The sequence below is a fragment of the Acipenser ruthenus genome, chromosome 5 (assembly GCF_902713425.1).
Source record: "Acipenser ruthenus chromosome 5, fAciRut3.2 maternal haplotype, whole genome shotgun sequence".
Classification (NCBI taxonomy): Eukaryota; Metazoa; Chordata; class Actinopteri; order Acipenseriformes; family Acipenseridae; genus Acipenser; species Acipenser ruthenus.
Window position 1 is genome coordinate 22164313 of NC_081193.1, and position 18531 is coordinate 22182843.

The 18531-nt window shown below is 38.6% G+C and overlaps 1 protein-coding gene across 1 annotated transcript in view; it reads right to left on the reverse strand.

The window, feature by feature from the left end:
• Positions 1–18531, reverse strand: part of LOC117403391 (ryanodine receptor 2) — a 276853-nt gene that overhangs the window by 159214 nt on the left and 99108 nt on the right. The window contains exons 2-3 of the mRNA XM_059023822.1: positions 14423–14542; positions 11602–11706 (exon numbers count right to left, since the gene is read on the reverse strand). Coding sequence (XP_058879805.1) covers positions 11602–11706; positions 14423–14542 — 225 coding nt within the window. The remainder of the gene's footprint in view (positions 1–11601; positions 11707–14422; positions 14543–18531) is intronic.

The window sequence follows — 18531 nt, forward strand, 5'->3', positions numbered from 1 at the left end:
CTTTAAACGTATAGCCCTGTGTCATGTCCAATTAGAGTTAGCAGGTACCAGACTCCTGCAGTGTTCAGGTAGTAATGCAAACAGTAAATAGTAAATAAACAGCCCAACAGTCAATATTTTATCAACGTGTACTTTATATCAATTAGTTATGTTACATGTCCAACATGCTAAGGCAGACCTACTTTGGTTTACTGAAAGGCTGTAAAAATGTAAGAGGTTTAAAACACAAAGTAAAATGGAAATGACATATATCTGTAACATCGGCATGTTTACTGTACACCAGTGTTAATGGAAGAGAATCATAGAACAGAGTTGTGTACTAATTGTAAAGACACTACCTTAAGGTGTATGGTCTGTATTATTGATGTGGCCACAACGGGTGTTAAAACAATGGGGCAGTGAAACAGTATTTTTGTTACTGGCAAACATCAGTAGCGAAACTTAAGTGAGAAAATCATAGAATATGTCACTGTACCAATTGTTAAAACGATAACAAAATGTACTATCACTAAAAAACACATAAGACCTCAATATGCCAACTACATTAGATCAGAGGTCAATTTCGAGCTCACCAACACATTTAGCATGAAAATATTTGTTAAATTACTGACACCAAAGAGTTAGCTTTACTTTTAAGAAAGTAAAGTATGAAATATGAACCAATCATGAAGCTAATATCTTAGTGTTCGATTTTATCACCATACATCTTGTAATTTACCAATCATTACCAATTCACCAATCATTATATATATATATATATATATATGAGTGATAAGAATAATAAGTATTCTTCCATAATGTGACATGAGGGCCATAACGCGCAACATGTATTGTTTTAGGAGGCATCTCAACAGAGCTGTTAGAAAGCAATTTGATTACTGTCAAGACATCATCATGCCAAGCATTTAACATGTGCTTTAATTAGGAAGGAACAGGACTTCATCGACAATCAAGTCAACCAGTAAGGCTAGACTGCGTACAGGAGTTCCCAACAATTTATCACACTGCAGATTGCGTGATGGAGAATGGGCTGCCAATTATGGGAAATCACGATTAGCTAAATATGAAACAGACTCAAAGTTGCAAGAGAATCAGCGCCAGAAGGTGATAACAGATGCAGAGTGCTTTTGGGAATGGAAAGGGAAAAAGCATGCAAGACAGTGAAACAGTTTGGGAGGTAATGTATACATTCACAGGGGCTGTTCGGCTGCTTACCTTCATCATAAATTTCTGTAAAGGCATAGAAAACAGAAGAGAGAACAGTTTTAGAGCTCAAGCAGAATGGACAGAAAATATTGCATTGGTTATGTGCAATTGCTGCAATCCATGCCCTAAAACCTTACTATCAAAATGTTAACATTGATTAACCTTTAACAAACTGAATGTAATTCTTAGTTCATACACTTGACAAGAAACATAGCACAGCTTTAAAAAACATGACATTTAATTAGTAAAATCCAATAGGTCTAATATGTCACTAGAAGTAGAACTTGAAGCTGCTATATACACTGCACTGCTGAACTGCTTAAAAAGCCCCTTACACACGGGCACTCCTACATGGCTCCTGACCTGGGTTCTGGCTACCTCAGGATGTGGGTCGACACGCTTTGACCCGGGTCAAGCGAAACAAAACGCATGACGGCCGTTCGTAAGCCGACAAAATAACAAACAGCCACGCCTGCATGAAGGTTTCACTTCCGCAAGGAACATTTCTGTTTATTCTGTTTAGCCATATTTTTGTTGCTTGACACACACCACGAGCAAGATTGCAGCAGGGATGAAGAAACATTTGCTCTAATCAACATTTGGGCCGACGGTTCAATCCAGGGAAGCTTGGATGGAAGCGCCTGTAACACGTTGCATCTCTTGAAACGTGCATTGTGTACTTGCATCTGCCACCCAGGTCAACCCTGCTTTATCAAAAGCAGTGTGAAATCGCACAGCCGACCCGCATGACACCGGGTCCTGTATGAACTGTATGTTTAACTATGTAGAAAAGTTATTGGCAGTTACTCTTCGACAAGATTGTCTATTGTGTAATTTTATCATTTTGCTGCTTGTTTTTATTTTATTGAATATTGTTTTTTCACAACATGGCCTAGTGACTTGAGAATTACCCTGCACAGTTATTGCTTGAGGGCCCTTCTACTGCATTAGACTCTTCCTAGTCAAAAGGCAGATACCTGATCAATGGTTTTGCTGTGGGTAGCTTTTAGTTCAATGCAGGTTCACATCATCACCATCAGTCAATATTATAATAGTACAAAATCTGTCTTCTTTATATCAATACTCAATTTTTACTTAACCTTTGATACTAAAAAAAACAACTGAAACCGGCAATTGTGACAGAATTTGCAATGGCTTATACTCAAATCCCATGCAAACGTGTACATGGCAGTGGATTACACTTTTCATGGATCCTACTGGTGAGTTGTACTGCATGCAAGCACAGGGATGAAATCTGAAGTTCGTGCTTCAGCCAAATGGTCTCTGTCTCTGTGTCTGTGCCACCAAGTGCAGTGAAGCAATGCACTTGACTGGGTCTCTATGGGCATGAGCTGCTGGCTAGACCCATCCCTTGTGGGGGAAGATAACTACTATAAAGGACTTGGCAAGGAACTGGTCCCATGGTAATCCCGTGCACACTCCTGACAGGTGGCCCATCTGAGAAAGACGATATAAATAGACTTGTTTATCATAACAAGTTAACATAAAGGGGAAAAGAACCCCTGACCCCCTAATCCATAGGGACATCATCATTAACCAACACAATGGGGTCCATATTCATCAACACTATAGTAAATGCACTGGACCACATCTGGCGTTTTGTTTATTTACATTTGACTTACTTACTGTACAAAATACACAAAAAAAAAAAGAGAACCACTTTAGAGAAGTCTTCTTCTTTTGACAATTTAAACTATGGTGGTATTTAGATCCTCTGTATCAATTGTTACATTTAAATACATTTATTTACATAAATTGAATAGACTCCTGTGTTGTGAGTTTTGTTTTCATTTTTAATAAAAGTGTGTTTTTTGAAGTCTCAAATAAAAAATTAAAAAACTATCACATTTAATTTAGATCTGTAATATATCAGTTCCAAGCCATCAAGCCATATGGGAATATATCTTATAAAAATCACCAGAAAAACACTTGTAATATTAAACAGCATTTGATTGCCTGTTGATGTAATCACTAATTTATAGTGAACCCATAAGTCTAACTTTAATTGATCTTGAATACAAAGTTTTTTATGTGGAGATGCTATATGGTTTTTATGTTTACTTCATATTTATTTGATTTTAAATCCCACAGTTCATGAATAAACATGTATTTGGTGACAAAGACAAAAACATGAATACTGTATGTAGCCTACACATTTTTTATGGTCTGCATAGTTACTATGGAGTATGTTTTTTTTTTTTTTCTCATCATAGTATAAATCTGTACTGTAAGTTAAGCAAAGACTATTATTAACAAAGGCTATTTGCTTTAGTAAGCCCGTTCCAACATCTTTGAGATTAATGTTTTAATTAAAAAAAAAAGAGCTTGCAACCTTTATGCATTTACACAGGATTTGGAACACATATGCATTCTAGAAAGCATGCATCAATAGTTTATTGCAGTGCTTGCATTTAAAACATGTAAAATAATAAGATTACCATATTTTTCTCAAAGTGTAATACCGTGTTGAAATGCAGAAATAAGAATGTCTCTGTATAAAAGCTTCTCTTTTTGATTGAACTTCACTTTCCTGGACAAAGCTCTTCAGCATTTGCCGGTTTTTAGCAATCTAATTGTAAAGCATCATTTAATGAACTGAAAATGCTAAAAGACACTGGGTATTAGGGTGATAGTGTAATGTAGGTGTTTTTTCTTCTTTTGGGGCTGAGGGTCAAGAATCTTGTACAGCATTTATCTTGTGACTGCTTAGCTAAAAGTCATTTAAATCTACAGCAAGCTGCAGGAATATCCCAATTCCAAATCATCATAGTCTCATCCCTCCAAAGCCTGGTACTTAACTTTAAACATGCTACATTACATTTCCAATAAGAAAACATGCTACATTACATTTCTAATAAGAAAACATGCTACATTACATTTCTAATAAGAAAACATGCTACATTACATTTCTAATAAGATTGAATCGAAGATCGAATATTATAACATAAGGAGCGGTATCCACACCCCACCTACACACACACACACGCACACACACACACACACACACCACACCCGCAGAGTGTCTGAATGTGTGCCTTCACTTCAGGTTCCACTTACAGCTTGTGTATTTGTGCCTAATCATAACATATTGAGGTGCTGCCACACATTTCAGAATGTTCATCCCAGCTTAAAAATGGATTGATGAAACAATTGCTAGTTCACATAGGCCCTTACACCTTCATCAGATGAAATTGAATCAGTCTATCTTACTACTGGAACAGGCTGAAACAGAAGCAGGAGATCAAGAATATGATTTTTCTTTTTTTTTTTTGCATACGCTTACCCAAATATTCTAGGTTCAGATCCTTCATGACAGATAATTTGATAATTTACTTACTTAAGTAATAACTCGGTACATTAAAGCACATAACAGCCACTCTAAATGACTTTGCACAGAATGGAACTACAGGAAAACAGTTATTGATTTATTTTTCTCTTGTATTTTTTTTTCAACTGCATCTTGAAAGCCCAGGAATGTGCTTGATTTACAAATGAATTGGAGCTCCTTGATTTCAGCTCTCACTCTCTATCCCTCAAGCATGTTGCCTTATAATTGCTGTGCATTACTTATAGGAATGGAAGTGGTGTCCATGTGCATGAAACAGGTATGGAATACAACTGTGTTGTCATTACCATGGTCCTATATGGGCTCCACTCCAAGACTATCCAAGCTATCCTTATAGGGCCTTTACTTTTTTGTTACAACTAACTGTTTGAAATGATTTAATGCTAACATTGTAACAAAAAGACTTTAAGGATATTAGTGCCATAATTAAAAAGCATCAAAATGAGCCTGGTTCATGTATACTAATTATAATGTTGTTATTGTTGCTGAATGAAAAACAGCTTTTGTTTCTTTAAAAAAAAAAAAAAAACAGGAGTTAAACTGTCATGTACGCATTGAAAATCCTAGTTCTGGAAATTGTTTTTACAAAATATTTAGTTCATTATTAATCCAAGTCAAGGATACTCCCAGTCAGAAAACAAGTCATGGAAAAGTATGAGGTGTGGTGCCCATAGCCTAATACAGTACACCCTCGCTGTAACAAACCTGTTGGGGTTATATCGAGGGGTTCGTTATAGCGAAGGACAATCAAAATGAACATTAAACTGTTGGAGTAAGTTAATGAGAGGAGATTGTGAATAAAAGTAGAATTACATGTACCTGTTGTCTTATGTATGCAGTATCCTGCCTTTGCTTTATCCTATTCATTAAAGAATTAAAACGCAGTACATAAAGCAAAAATCCCGAATTGAAGCTGAACTTTTATTCCAAATCAACCCGACATGGAAAGTTTGATATGAAAGGTTTGTTTTTGTTTGTTTTTTTCTTTAATCAATTTTGCTTTGCCACATGGTTGCTGAGCAAGCCAAAAAACACAGTGCTTTTTGATAACCTATAGTCACGACAGAGATATGCCTGCTTTACTCCTTTTTTCAAATGATCAATATAGTTTCCAGCTTTGTTGCAACATAAAATTATTTTCATTTGGGAGGCATTACACATCGCTCGCTTTTTTATTGAGACAAAAAAGAGTTGCCTTCACTGTGTGTTTATATTCTCTTTTTTAATTTTTTTTTTTTTATTTGGGGTACATGGGCCAGGTTCGTTATAATGAAGGGCGTTATAGCAAGGGTGTACTGTACTCTCATAATTCAAGTCCAGTCACCAGCTCCATAACATTAGGTTATTATCATAACCCTGGTTCCCTGCAATAGAACTGAAACCATTACTGAATGGGTATTTACCTCCAAAAGACCCGAATACTTTATACCAAAGCTACTCTTTGAGCCTGTGACGCAGTCGTGACCCCACCCCCGAGGGATCAAAAGTACTGCAGTCACAGATCTCTGCGTCATTTTTCCTTCAAGTCTGCTGTGAATATTGGTTGCGGCGATCTTGAAGGTTAATGGTTACATTTTTATTTCAGGGAACCAGGGTTATGATAATAACCTAACATTCCCTTTCATGTAGGAAATGTAACCATTACCAAATGGGTGAGTAAACCCAAGCCATCACAAGGGCAAGATTACAGAACAAGAATTTTACCACTATGCCTGTGTTGTAAGGGTTGACTAGGAAGCCGCCCTTAACACTCTAGTTCCAAAACCAGGGTTTTGAGGATCCACGATATTCAATCTGTAAAATCTAGTGAAGGTATGGGGAGTAGCCCACACTGCTGCATTGTATATGTCTTTGACAGATACACCCTGGAATAAAGACCATTCCCTGGTGGAATGGGCAGTGAGCTTTTCTGGAGGGGGCAAGTTGGCCAGCTCATAGGCAGTCCTGTCGCTCCCTGTCAGACTGAAAAGGAGGTGGATGGAAAGCCTCCAATTCCACAGATTGGTTGACATGGAAAGCCGAGATAGTCTTCGACAAGAATGCAGGATTGGTGATGAGCGTGACCTTTCGCGATAGGGAACACATGCATCTCACTCACCTGCTTTGCGGGGGTAATAGCAAGCAAGAAAGCCGCTTTAAGGGATAATGTTTCAGCTCAGCTGAATGCAAGGGCTCAAATGGAGGTTTCATGAATGCATTAAGCACTATGCTTAGCCTCCATTGAGGGGCAATGTCCTTCATAGGCAGCCGAACCTGCCGAGTCCCTTTCAAAAATTGCCCCGCCAGGAAGTGAGCTCCTGGGGAGACTGCGTCAATCTTGACATGGGGGGATTTTAGGGGGATTTCTCCTTATCAAAAGGGTCCTGCAAAATGCGAATGAGCGAATGAATCAGAGTCAACAATTTCCCTCCCAACCTGTGAGGGCACTGTATAACAGGAACAGTGTGCCCCAGACTGGATGTTTTGACAGTTCATTCCAGGGTCAGTCGGAAGTTGTCCATCCAGAAAAGGGGCGTAGCCACAATACCAGAAGTCATCGCCCTAATGCGGTAGGCGATGTGTCAGTCATGGATTGGAGGAGACGTGATTGCACTCGCTACCAAAGTTATATCAGGGATGTGGCCAAGCAATCTGTTCCTTGTGTTATGGTTACACATCAACCTACAAGGAGTACTGTGTTGAAAACCATGAGTTTTTGTGTGTTATTTGCCTGTCTAGTAATCTGTACTATTTGTTATTTGTAGACAGCTAACTAATCTGGGAGCTGTCGCTATAAGCCAGCACCCACCCTGGACCACTGTACACCACTGTTGTCATGAATAATTGTATTGAATCACCACTTGGAGCACCCACTGTTGGACTTGTGATTGTGTGTGTTTAAAAGTGTGTGTTCATTCTATTATTATTTCGGGACTGAACTCCTTGTTGTGCACGGAGCGATACACATTGCTGTGTAGAGCCTGTGATTATTATTTAAGTGTTGCAGACACGCAACCCAGCCAAATAAAGAGCTGTTTTTCCGTGAACTGTCTTGTGTCTATCATTCCTGAGCACCGCATCACCACTACACCTGAGCACTGCAATCCACTCTGCCACAAACTGCCATGGGACAAATCGTGGGGTCAAACCCAAGAGGCAGACACCACGTTTTGAAGACGCTCCACGTGTACCTGTACTGGGAACGCGTGGACAGTGCCCTGGCATTCTGTAGGGTGTCAATAACCCTGTTGGAATTTCCCAGACGGCTCAAATGCAGACATTCGTGCCAGACAGCTGCAGGCCCGATTATTATTATTATTATTATTATTATTATTATTATTATTATTATTATTATTTATTTCTTAGCAGACGCCCTTATCCAGGGTGACTTACAATTGTTAGAAGATATCACATTATTTTTACATACAATTACCCATTTATACAGTTGTTTTTTTTACTGGAGCAATCTAGGTAAAGCACTTTGCTCAAGGGTACAGCAGCAGTGTCCCCGACCTGGGATTGAACCCACGACCCTCCGGTCAAGAGTCCAGAACCCTAACCACTACTCCACACTGCTGCCGATGGGTCGGGACCCCGTGCCTGACTGAGCCGGTCGAGGCGTGTCTGCAATCTCCACGGCTGGCCGCTCAGGAGCTGCATCAGGGTTGAAAACCAGATTTTCCTAGGCCAATATGGGGCTACTAGGAGAACCTTGGCCCAGTCCTGCCTGGTTTTCTCCACACACAGCAGGAGCAGTGCAAGTGGTTCCCCGCCGCCTATTATGGAGAACCAGCAGGGACAGTGGGTTAATTCCTGGGAGGCAAAGAGGTTTATCTCTGCTCTCCCGAACCTCTCCCAGATGATGCTCACCACCTTGGGGCGAAGCCTCCATGAGCTGCTGGGGACTCCCCTTGAGAGGTCCGCTGCCCATTTCGTCACCCCGGGCAAATGAACTGTCCGCAGTGAGGAGGTTCCCGTGTGCCCACAGCAAAAGCTCACAGTATCAAGGGACAGCATCATTGACCATCAAGGAACACCCTTCAGATATTTTGTTATTGCTGATCTAGTTGTTAGGGAGGTGGTAGAACTCTTACAGTGGTGTTTAATTAACCTCTAGGGGCAATTGGTTTAATTCACCAGTTTAATATACCAGTACAGTACTGTATGTAACTGCAAGATGGTTTTAGAATTCATTTACAGAGTACTCATCTATACTGAACAGCTGTGCACTCCTAGTAAGAGTCTTCAATGAAAACATGCAAGGGTTGAGAAATTTACATTGTTTCTATTAGGAATGTGAGCAGCCTTTTACAATGTTGATTACCAATAGGAAGATCCAGTCAATAACATTCAATTGACCGAATAGCTTGAATATCAATTCCTTTTTCATGATAGATGCAGTTTCGTTTTTCAGCATCTCATCCACACAAGGATTTTGAAATAGTACAATGTACTATGATAGCGGAGAGCAAAACTGTTTACACAGATAATTTGCCACAGGCAGAAATCAACCCATGTAATTCAATAATTTGCCAAGCATATACTTTTATCTCACAGCTCAAATTTAGTCAGATATAATGTTTGCTTGTTTGTTGCTTCATTGGTTGCTGTTTATATAATTATTTAAATATAGAATGGATGAGGAGTGGATTAGCAATGATTTTAAATGCCTCAAGCCTATCGGGTCAACTCCAGCTCAAGTCAGGAGTGATTAGAAGTAATTTCCATCTGATATGTATTAAATGCTTAAAGGAACTTAGTTTTCTATGGTAGTAACCGTTGACTAACAAAATGCAGGACCAAAAGAAACCCTTACTCATACTAAGGGAACTGCCACTCCCAAACAAGACAGTGTTATCGCTGTCAATAAAATGTACTGCAGGGCCACCATGGGCAGCCGTCACGTTGGGTCTGGGGTCTAGGAGGTGTTTCAATTGGTCTGAAGGGGTGCATGACCATTCTTCAATGATAACTGTCTCTAGTTCCTTCAGGGAAGTGTGGACTAGAAAGCTACAGAGTCTATTCTCCAGAATGGCCCATGAAGTTATCACTTTGTTGATGTAAAGCATTAGTAGTTTAAGAAGTCTTAGATACAGAAGCCACTGCCAAACACTATCAGCCCTCTGTGAGAGTCTAGGTTCATGTCAGGAATGTAATTTGCTTTAAAAAAAAAAAAATCACAAAACTGAATTTTTATCTTTTCAATGTATCAAATTTTTTGTCCAAACCCTGTATAACCTCAAGAGGCATCTAACACGGTTTCAACTCCCACGACACTAGTGATGATTAGTTGATTGATTTATTTATTAATTGATGTATTGGCTTAATTAAACACATTTCCTGTGGGAGTAATGGGCAGAGAAGAAGAATGAACATTTAAGTGCCTAAATTAACATACAATTCTTCTGTCAGATAATTATGATTTACTTGTGATGACACGTGAAATTGCAGAAGAGAAAATGTCCCGATGTGTGTCTTAAAGAACTGTTTATACTGTATGTCATTGCGCTCTGTTGACATCATTCCAGGGCTGGTTAACTGAAATAATTCTGTACACTAGTTACCAAGGTACCATTACTTTATTATGCTGCAGCGCACTGTCTATGACAGTAATTATAAAACACACAGTTTTCTGTACAGTTTACATTATATAGAATGCAGAACAGCCCTTTAAGAGACTATATAGAAAAGCACTCCAACCATGTGAACAAAAACGAGCCAAGATGCATGTCTGTACACAGATCAAGAATTACTTGTCAATTGAAATAAAACCTTCCATCAATGGACCACTTTCTTTTTTTTACTTGAACATGTGGTGTGTCGAGAGTGAGCTAGGGGTAGCTGCTAATGTGGTGTCAACTATAGGAACACACCCATCTGCTCACAATGGAGAAAAAGATACAGAACACAAACAGAATGAACAAGCACACAACACACATTGTGTGGCCTATTTAAAGTGTATTTTCATGCATTGGGATTGTTGTGTAGACAAAACTATGTCAATGCTACCTGCTGCTAACATCATCAGTGAAGAAGTTTACATGTATGGTTTCATTAAAGACATTCTAAATGTACTATGTTTTTTTTGTAGTACTAGTAATATAACTTCTACAGAGTCTTGTTTATGTCTTGCTTCATTTGAAGATGAAGTTGCGTTATATGAAAAAGTAAATATAGCCATGGCCTTGAGAGTGTCTGTTCATGATGAATCAATGAAGTGAAGTGTTTAATATGATTAAGTGTGAAATGTGTAGTGGACTGAAGTTAATTAAATTACTTATTGTAACATAATGGCTGTGGTGGTTTCCTCTAATTAACATTTTAATTACACTACTAAACATATAAGAAACGAAGTCAAGTTTTCTGCTTGACTTAGTTATCCCGTCCATAACTTCAAGGTCACAGAAAGCACAGGCCGAAAGCACTTGACTAAGGGACTTGTTCAACTTGCAGTACATCCGGCCGGAAGAAACAGTAGCTCAGTTTTTCTGTGTATTTTACAGCACTAGGAAATCACATTGGGTTGGATAAATTAACCACTATATTGGGACTACCCCTAAATAAACAGTTTATAATTCATGAGATGCTGTAATAAAAATGGGGTATCAGACCACCCAAGTGACCCACATTTCGCGGGTCAGACACGCAAATTGATATTAAAACCTGCAGCCCTGCAACAGTCATTGTACAACCTTCAAGGCAAAACGTATATGTGAGATTCGATTCAAGGTCAATCTTGGAACTATGGGGTATGGGTAGATCAAATCAACCCCTTAGGGTTTGGTTTAGTGTTTTGAAGTTATGTTTAAATATACTGTATTGTTAGTTAATGTTTTACATGTGGGAGCCAAGTGGTGTTTTTAGCTCAAAGATAACACCCATAAGCATTTACTCTACATTGCCTGCTCAGTAAAACACACTTCTCCTAGGGAAGAGCCTACAGGTGACTTGGGCATTTGTCATCTCTGCCTGTGGCAGCTAATCTAGAGCCAGATAAATCCATGTGTCTCTTGCTGATTAAGTGCTACAATAGGCATTTGATTACTTGCCCCTTCTGCCTTCTCTTCGGTGTTGGCCAGCATCTCCTGAAGGGCCCGCACGGAGAGAGACTGCTCCAACACAAAGGTGCAGATCGAGAGGTCTGGAGGGACATTCTGTAAAAATAAAAAAACAACACACCAGATTGCATTAATAACGTGCTCTTGGCTACCTGCATTGACACTGTTTGGTGTTATCATAGTATTTGGTATGTCTGAGCAGTACGCTTCTGTCTTCAGTGAGACATGTGCAGCACTAGCTGCTAAAAAATAGATATTAAAGTCACTGTGTAGGGTCCCTTTTAAATAAAACCCCTATCTGCCTGCGAAGCAGTGTCAGAAATTGCACAACTGAACCCAGGGCTATTCAGCGGCTCATTTAAACCCTTTCTCCCAGGTCCCATGTCTAACAGTGAAATGTCAGAATTGTTATTTGGGTTGGGAGGGTCAGAACCAAATCATTCAGCCTAATGGAAATTGCTATAATATATACTGTATAATGGCTAAAACGATGAAGGATCGATACAGGACCTGCCTATAGAGGTGTTGGGGGAGGGTGGGGAGGGTCTCTTTAAAATGTTTTGGGTCACGTTTAGCAGAAAATGCAAGGGAAAAGACACATTTTCAGAAAGGAATAAAACTGTTTTAAGAATATAAACCTAGCAAAGAATTGATAAGAACAATAATTTGACTGATCATAGCTTTTCCTTTTTTACTGTTAAAATTGTTTTATTCCTTTCACCTTTGCCCTTGCACTTGTTGCTAAATAAGACCATATGAGTCAATGGGAATGCTACAATTTAAATAAACTTTGTCTAGCTTTTAATTACATACAAGTATTTTCAAGTGATTTTAAGCTAAGGTTTGTCTTCTAATTTGCCCTGGTGTCACACTAAAGTACCTACTCTGCCTTAATCATGGACCAGTCAGTTCCTAAAGACATACACACACATTACAAGACTAAAATCACTGAAATCACACTGAATTTGAATTGATGAGGGGCACAGCAAATTGAAGAATCAAAGGCAAGGCCACAACATTGTCTGTTAATTACATCAGTTTTATTTGGTGCAAGTTTTAAAGGGAAATATCAGCTATCAAGTACATGTATTATTAAAGAAGCCTACAATGGCCTTGGGTTGTTTAACACTTAGCCAGGTATTTTTGTATCCCCCAGAGAGCGGCCAGACGACCCAGTGTTAGTGAGGCTGATTTTTGTATTTTATTTCTATAGATTCTGAAGGGAAAGAGTTAATATTGTTCAGCGGCTCTCCTAAGGTTTTCTTTTTCTCCTCCACTTAAACAGTTGGAAAAGGAATGAAATGCAAACTTGGTTTAATTAACCAAGTTGAGCTTTACATTTCTGCCTCCTCTGCATCATATAAAGTAATCCCTTAAATTTGTTATTGTGGAAAATACCAAACTCCATGAAAGCAGGGACTTGGTGAATCAAAAGAAAAAAGTTTCCATAGCAAAGCTATCAGGTAATCACTAAAGAATATACTGTGCACAACACACAAATAATGCAGGTTCCATGATGAATAAGAACTGGCCTACGCGAGCTAGACCACATGAATAACACAGGTCGTACAACAGAATGCCAAGTTCAAGATGTCACTCCTACTCCTGCACATTATCCAAGAGAGAAAGTTTAATTCTGCTTGACAGCTGAAATCCACTAAAAAGCACAGCGACTTTCACGGGCCACTTAGTGCCACGCAATGAAAAAAACGCACAACTGAGCAGAATCCCTTGGAAATCCAATCTAGAGGCACCATCACTTAGCCCTTGCTATCACTGTCTAATTTCAAGCACTAGTAATTTTAAATAATGATTGGCAGAGGGAAGTGTAATGGGCCTTTACCTTTTGAAATTATCATATTTGCAGTCTGTGCCCAACAGTTGATATACTTATAGACAGTAAGTGTTTACCCTTCACAATATTATCTAATATGAAATCATGCATCAATATGTTATCTGCTAATAGGCTGTGATACTGTACTGTAGATAGTATTTCAATCTGACCAAATTTACAAAGCACAAATGTACCAGTGTGCAAGGACTTAGTAGACACTACACTAAGGTGTGGTATCAAAAATTTATTATTTTCATTTGTTGTAATCTGCAGGAGAGTCAGAGCCAATGCAACAGGAACCTGCACTCCCCCATGACTGTATAACCAGGTGAGCTGTCTGGGGACCCCAGTTCCTTGTTTTTTCATTCTGTTTGTTGTCATTGTCATGGAGTATTGCTGCTCTTAGTATATGGTGTTGCACCCTTCCCTCTACTTACTTTCATTATACAATGTGTGCAAGAAAAATTGCATTTTTTGTGTTAAATTATGTATTTTTAAACATTATTTTAAGTCAGCTGAGTACTGTGTTCAGAATTCATTGTTTCTATGTCATTCACCAAAAGCTTGTCAGGTGAACAGAGTGTAGTAGGGCAATGATAGACGCATATAGAGTAACTATCTTTTATTCTGTCATTTTCTCTCATAACCCAAATTGGAAAGTCTGTGGTGGCATTCCATTCAAAAAATCATAGATAAGTTTCTTTTTTTAATAGCAAATATTGTTATATTCCAGCCAGAACATTCTTTCGTTTCAGATAAGTGCCAGTACTGTTCAGGCTAAGTTACTTCATCTTCAGGCTTCATATTTGTCTCTGTGATGTGGGCCAGGCCAAGCAGACATAACTATATTCATGAAGTGTACATTCTAAGGTTAACATTTTACTTTTAGAATTGGCAACAACAACAAGACCTCTGGTGGAACGTTCTTTTTACAAAGGTTTTAAGTCACAGAAGTTGTACAGTACTTCCAGATCTTACCTTGGAATTTGAGGTGGACTCCAGAAAGCAAAGTCTGTTGCCAAAGCCCTCTGCAGCCAGACAGAGCTTCTGCTGTTCTTTATGGATGGTCGCAGAACACTGCAGTACAACCTCGTCAGCCTGTAAGAGAAAAACAGCTTGTTGAAACACATAGCAGAGTTGATAAGTGCCACAACCATTACCGCCATTAGATGCAGTCCAGCTGGTATTTTCAAGTCTGTAGTGGTGTTGCTTCAATTACAGTACACCAGGTGGGAACACTGCCATACGTGCTGTTCAATATTGAAAATAATGTTACATGCATACAGTATTCTACTGTAGAGAAATGTGATAATCATGTATACCAAGTGGACCAGCAACTGCAGTGAGAGTTTTACAGCAGCTCTAAGTGGGAGTTTGAATATATCAATCAGTCAATCAATCAATTTTTATTTTATATAGTACCTTTCATAGTGGACCACCATCACAAAGCGCTTTACAAGGCAATTTATTATATTGTATTTGTTTTGTTTTATTATTATTATTATTATTATTATTATTATTAGTGATGTTATTGTTATTGTTATTATTTATTTATAAATATGACGGCGTAGCCATGTTTTGTTATTGTTTTATTAAATGGGACGGTGAAGAGCCGTAGGTTTTGGTTGGCAGTGTGGATGGGAAGCCCCATCCACAATTTAAAAACCTTGTGTAGAAGGTGGCCATCTCCTGAATCTTGCTCTTAATTGTATTATCTTGCTCTTAATTGTATTATTACTTGTACTGTGATACTTGAAATGTATTTGCTTATGATTGTAAGTCGTGGATAAGGGCGTCTGCTAAGAAATGAATAATAATAATAATAATAATAATGATAATAAATTAATTAATTAAGTGATTAATATGTTGCTAATCGGTCACCCGCATATAAGCCCGCAGTTCTCCCTGCTCTGGGTGGGTGTTCGAGAGGAGGCACGAGAGAGGAGGAGACGACAGAAATGAAACTAAACTAAAATAAATTAAATCTAGGAACAGCGAAGGCGATTTGCCCAGCCTGACCTGGATTACTTATTTTCTTTTTGTATTCGTGATTATTTTGTTTAAACTTTTATTTTCGCTCTGTGAGTGTTTTTTTTTGTCAAACCTTTTATTTATTTTTGTTTGTTAAAAATAAACGGTGTCGCAGCGCCTTTGCACCGCAGTTACCTTGCCTTTGTTTTCTTCTTGCATCTGGCCTGACGTCACCGCATCGGCTACCCTGTCACATCGCCTTACATAACTAAATGTAACAGACGTTTAATACATGTACAGTGCCTTGCATAAGTATTCACCTCCCTTGAACTTTTCCACATTTTGTAGTGCTACAACCTGGAATTAAAATGGATTTAATTGGGATTTTTACCATTTGATTTACACAACATACTTAACACTTTGAAGGTGCAAAATATTTTTTTATTGTGACACAAAACTTAACTAAACAAAAAAAAGACATTTGTTGGTTGCATAAGTATTCACCCCCGAGTCAATACTTGGTAGAAGCACCTTTGGCAGCAATTACAGCTGTGAGTCTTTTTGGGTAAGTCTCTACCAGCTTTGCACATCTGGATCCTGCAATTTTTGCCCATTCTTCTTGGCAAAATTGCTCAAGCTCTGTCAAGTTGGATGGGGACTGTTGGTGAACAGCAATTTTCAAGTCTTGCCACAGATTCTCAATCCTATTGAGGTCTGGGCTTTGACTGGGCCATTCTAAGACATTCAGGTTCTTGTTTTTAAACCACTCCAGTGTAGCTTTGGCTGTGTGTTTAGGGTCATTGTCCTGCTGGAAGGTGAACCTCCGCCCCAGTCCCAGGTCTCTTGCAGACTGAAACAGGTTTTCCTCTAGAAATTCCCTGTATTTGGCTCCATCCATCTTGCCCTCAATCCTGACCAGTTTCCCAGTCCCTGCCGATGAAAAGCATCCCCATAACATGATGCAGCCACCACCATGCTTCACCGTGGGGATGGTGTTCTCAGGGTGATGAGCAGTGTTGGCTTTGCGCCACACATAGCATTTTGCACTAAGGCCAAAAAGTTCAATTTTGGTCTCATCAGACCAGAGAACCTTTTTTTCCACATGTTTGCTGTGTCTCCCACATGCCTTTAGGCAAAATCCAAACAGGATTTGATATGGGTTTTTTTCAGCAATGGCTTAAAGCTCTTCCATAAAGCCCAGCTTTGTGGAGCGTCCGGGTTATAGTTGTCCCATGGACGCTTTCTCCCATCTCAGCTGTGGATCTCTCCATCTCCTTCAGAGTTACCATTGGCCTCTTGGTTGCTTTTCTGACTAATGCCCTCCTTACCTGGTAACTGAGTTTTAGTTCTCTAGGCAGAGTCGCGGTTGTGCCATATTCTTTCCATTTTTTAATAATGGATTTAACGGTGCTCCGGGGGATGTTCAAAGTTTGGGATAGTTTTTTATAACCCAACCCTGATTGGTGCTTCTCCAGAACTTTATCCCGGACTTGTTTTGATAGCTCCTTGGTCTTCATGATGCTGTTTGTTTAGATATGCTCTCTAACAAACTCTGGGGCCTTCCAGAAACAGGTGTATTTAATCTGAGATCATGTGACACTTTAATTGCACACAGGTGGACTCCATTCAACTAATTATGTGACTAATTAAGGCAATTGGTTGCACCAGAGCTTATTTAGGTGGGTTACAGCAAAGGGGGTGAATACTTATGCAATCAAGACTTTTCAGTTTTTTATTTGTAAATAATTTTGAAAAATATGTAGATTTTTTTCCCCACTTCGACATTATGGACTATTTTGTGTAGATCAGTGACAAAAAATCCTAATTAAACCCATTTTAATTCCAGGTTGTAACACTACAAAATGCGGAAAAGTCCAAGGGGGGTGAATACTTATGCAAGGCACTGTAAGTTTGTGGTTTGGAATCAAATACATGTAATCTGGTTAAATTTCAATTATGAGTCATTTGACTCTTAATTATACTTTATTGATAATGAGAATAACAAAATGAGAGTTGTAATTAAAAGAGATTGAACAACAACCCTACAATACGCTGTCTTCCAGCAAGACAATCACAACTGAAGGAGTCACTACTTTATATTTGTCTCTCCTTCTCTGGGTGTGCTCTTGATTTGTTCTCCAGATAACAGACCAAGACTAGCATACACATCTACATTTATAAATACAACAATGTGGGAAATAAAAGATGCATAAGAGACACACCCACAAAAAGAAGACACAAATAAGGAATACAGCCAGCATAATATGAAAACTGTGATAAAAAAAAAAAAAGCTAAAGGGAAATATCCCTTCAGTGTCAAATACAGAAAATAACAAGAGTATATATTGAAGTACAGTACATGAAAAATGGCAAAACGCTGTTTTCCTTACTTACATAAATAAAACCAGGTAAATTGAACATGTTTCAGATAACAACTGGCCACTTGGGAGGTTTGCAGGTGTCTCAATGAAATCTCCATTGAGGGTAAAGGTGTAACATAACGGTAGCCTAATTGGGAAGACTAGATCAAAGTCAAAGCATTCTTTGTGTGTGGGGGGGGGGTTAAGGTGAAACAGACAACAAGGGAATGGTGCAATTATCAAAAAGGGTCTGAGGGCAGCTTACAAGTAGGCTTCAAGAGCAAAGCATTAAATGAAATGCAGTAAAATCTGTAGTTTCGCAAAATGCAGTTTGTGGCTGCCAGAAAATGAATCCCTAAATTTACAACAACAACAATTCATAACTTAATGAAGTGTGCAGTATATTGCAATCAAATTAATTCACCCTGTGTATATATATATATATATTTTATATATATTTATAAATGTCTTTAAATTGATCCAATCGGAAGCATTCAAACACGCTTCCATGCTTACATTTAAACACTGTCTGCCCAAACAAACTAAGACCAGGGGTTAATTTGTGCTGGATCGTGTCAGATCCCAGTTCCAGTGCCTTTTTGTCTGGTGAGAAACAGTTTTTAAATGATGAATGGAATAAAAAAAAGTTGTTTTTTTTTTGTTTTTTTGTAAACAAGAACTGTATAAACATAACGTAAAAAAAACATTACTGTCCCATGAGTTGAATGACAAAAGTATACTTTAACAATATATTTT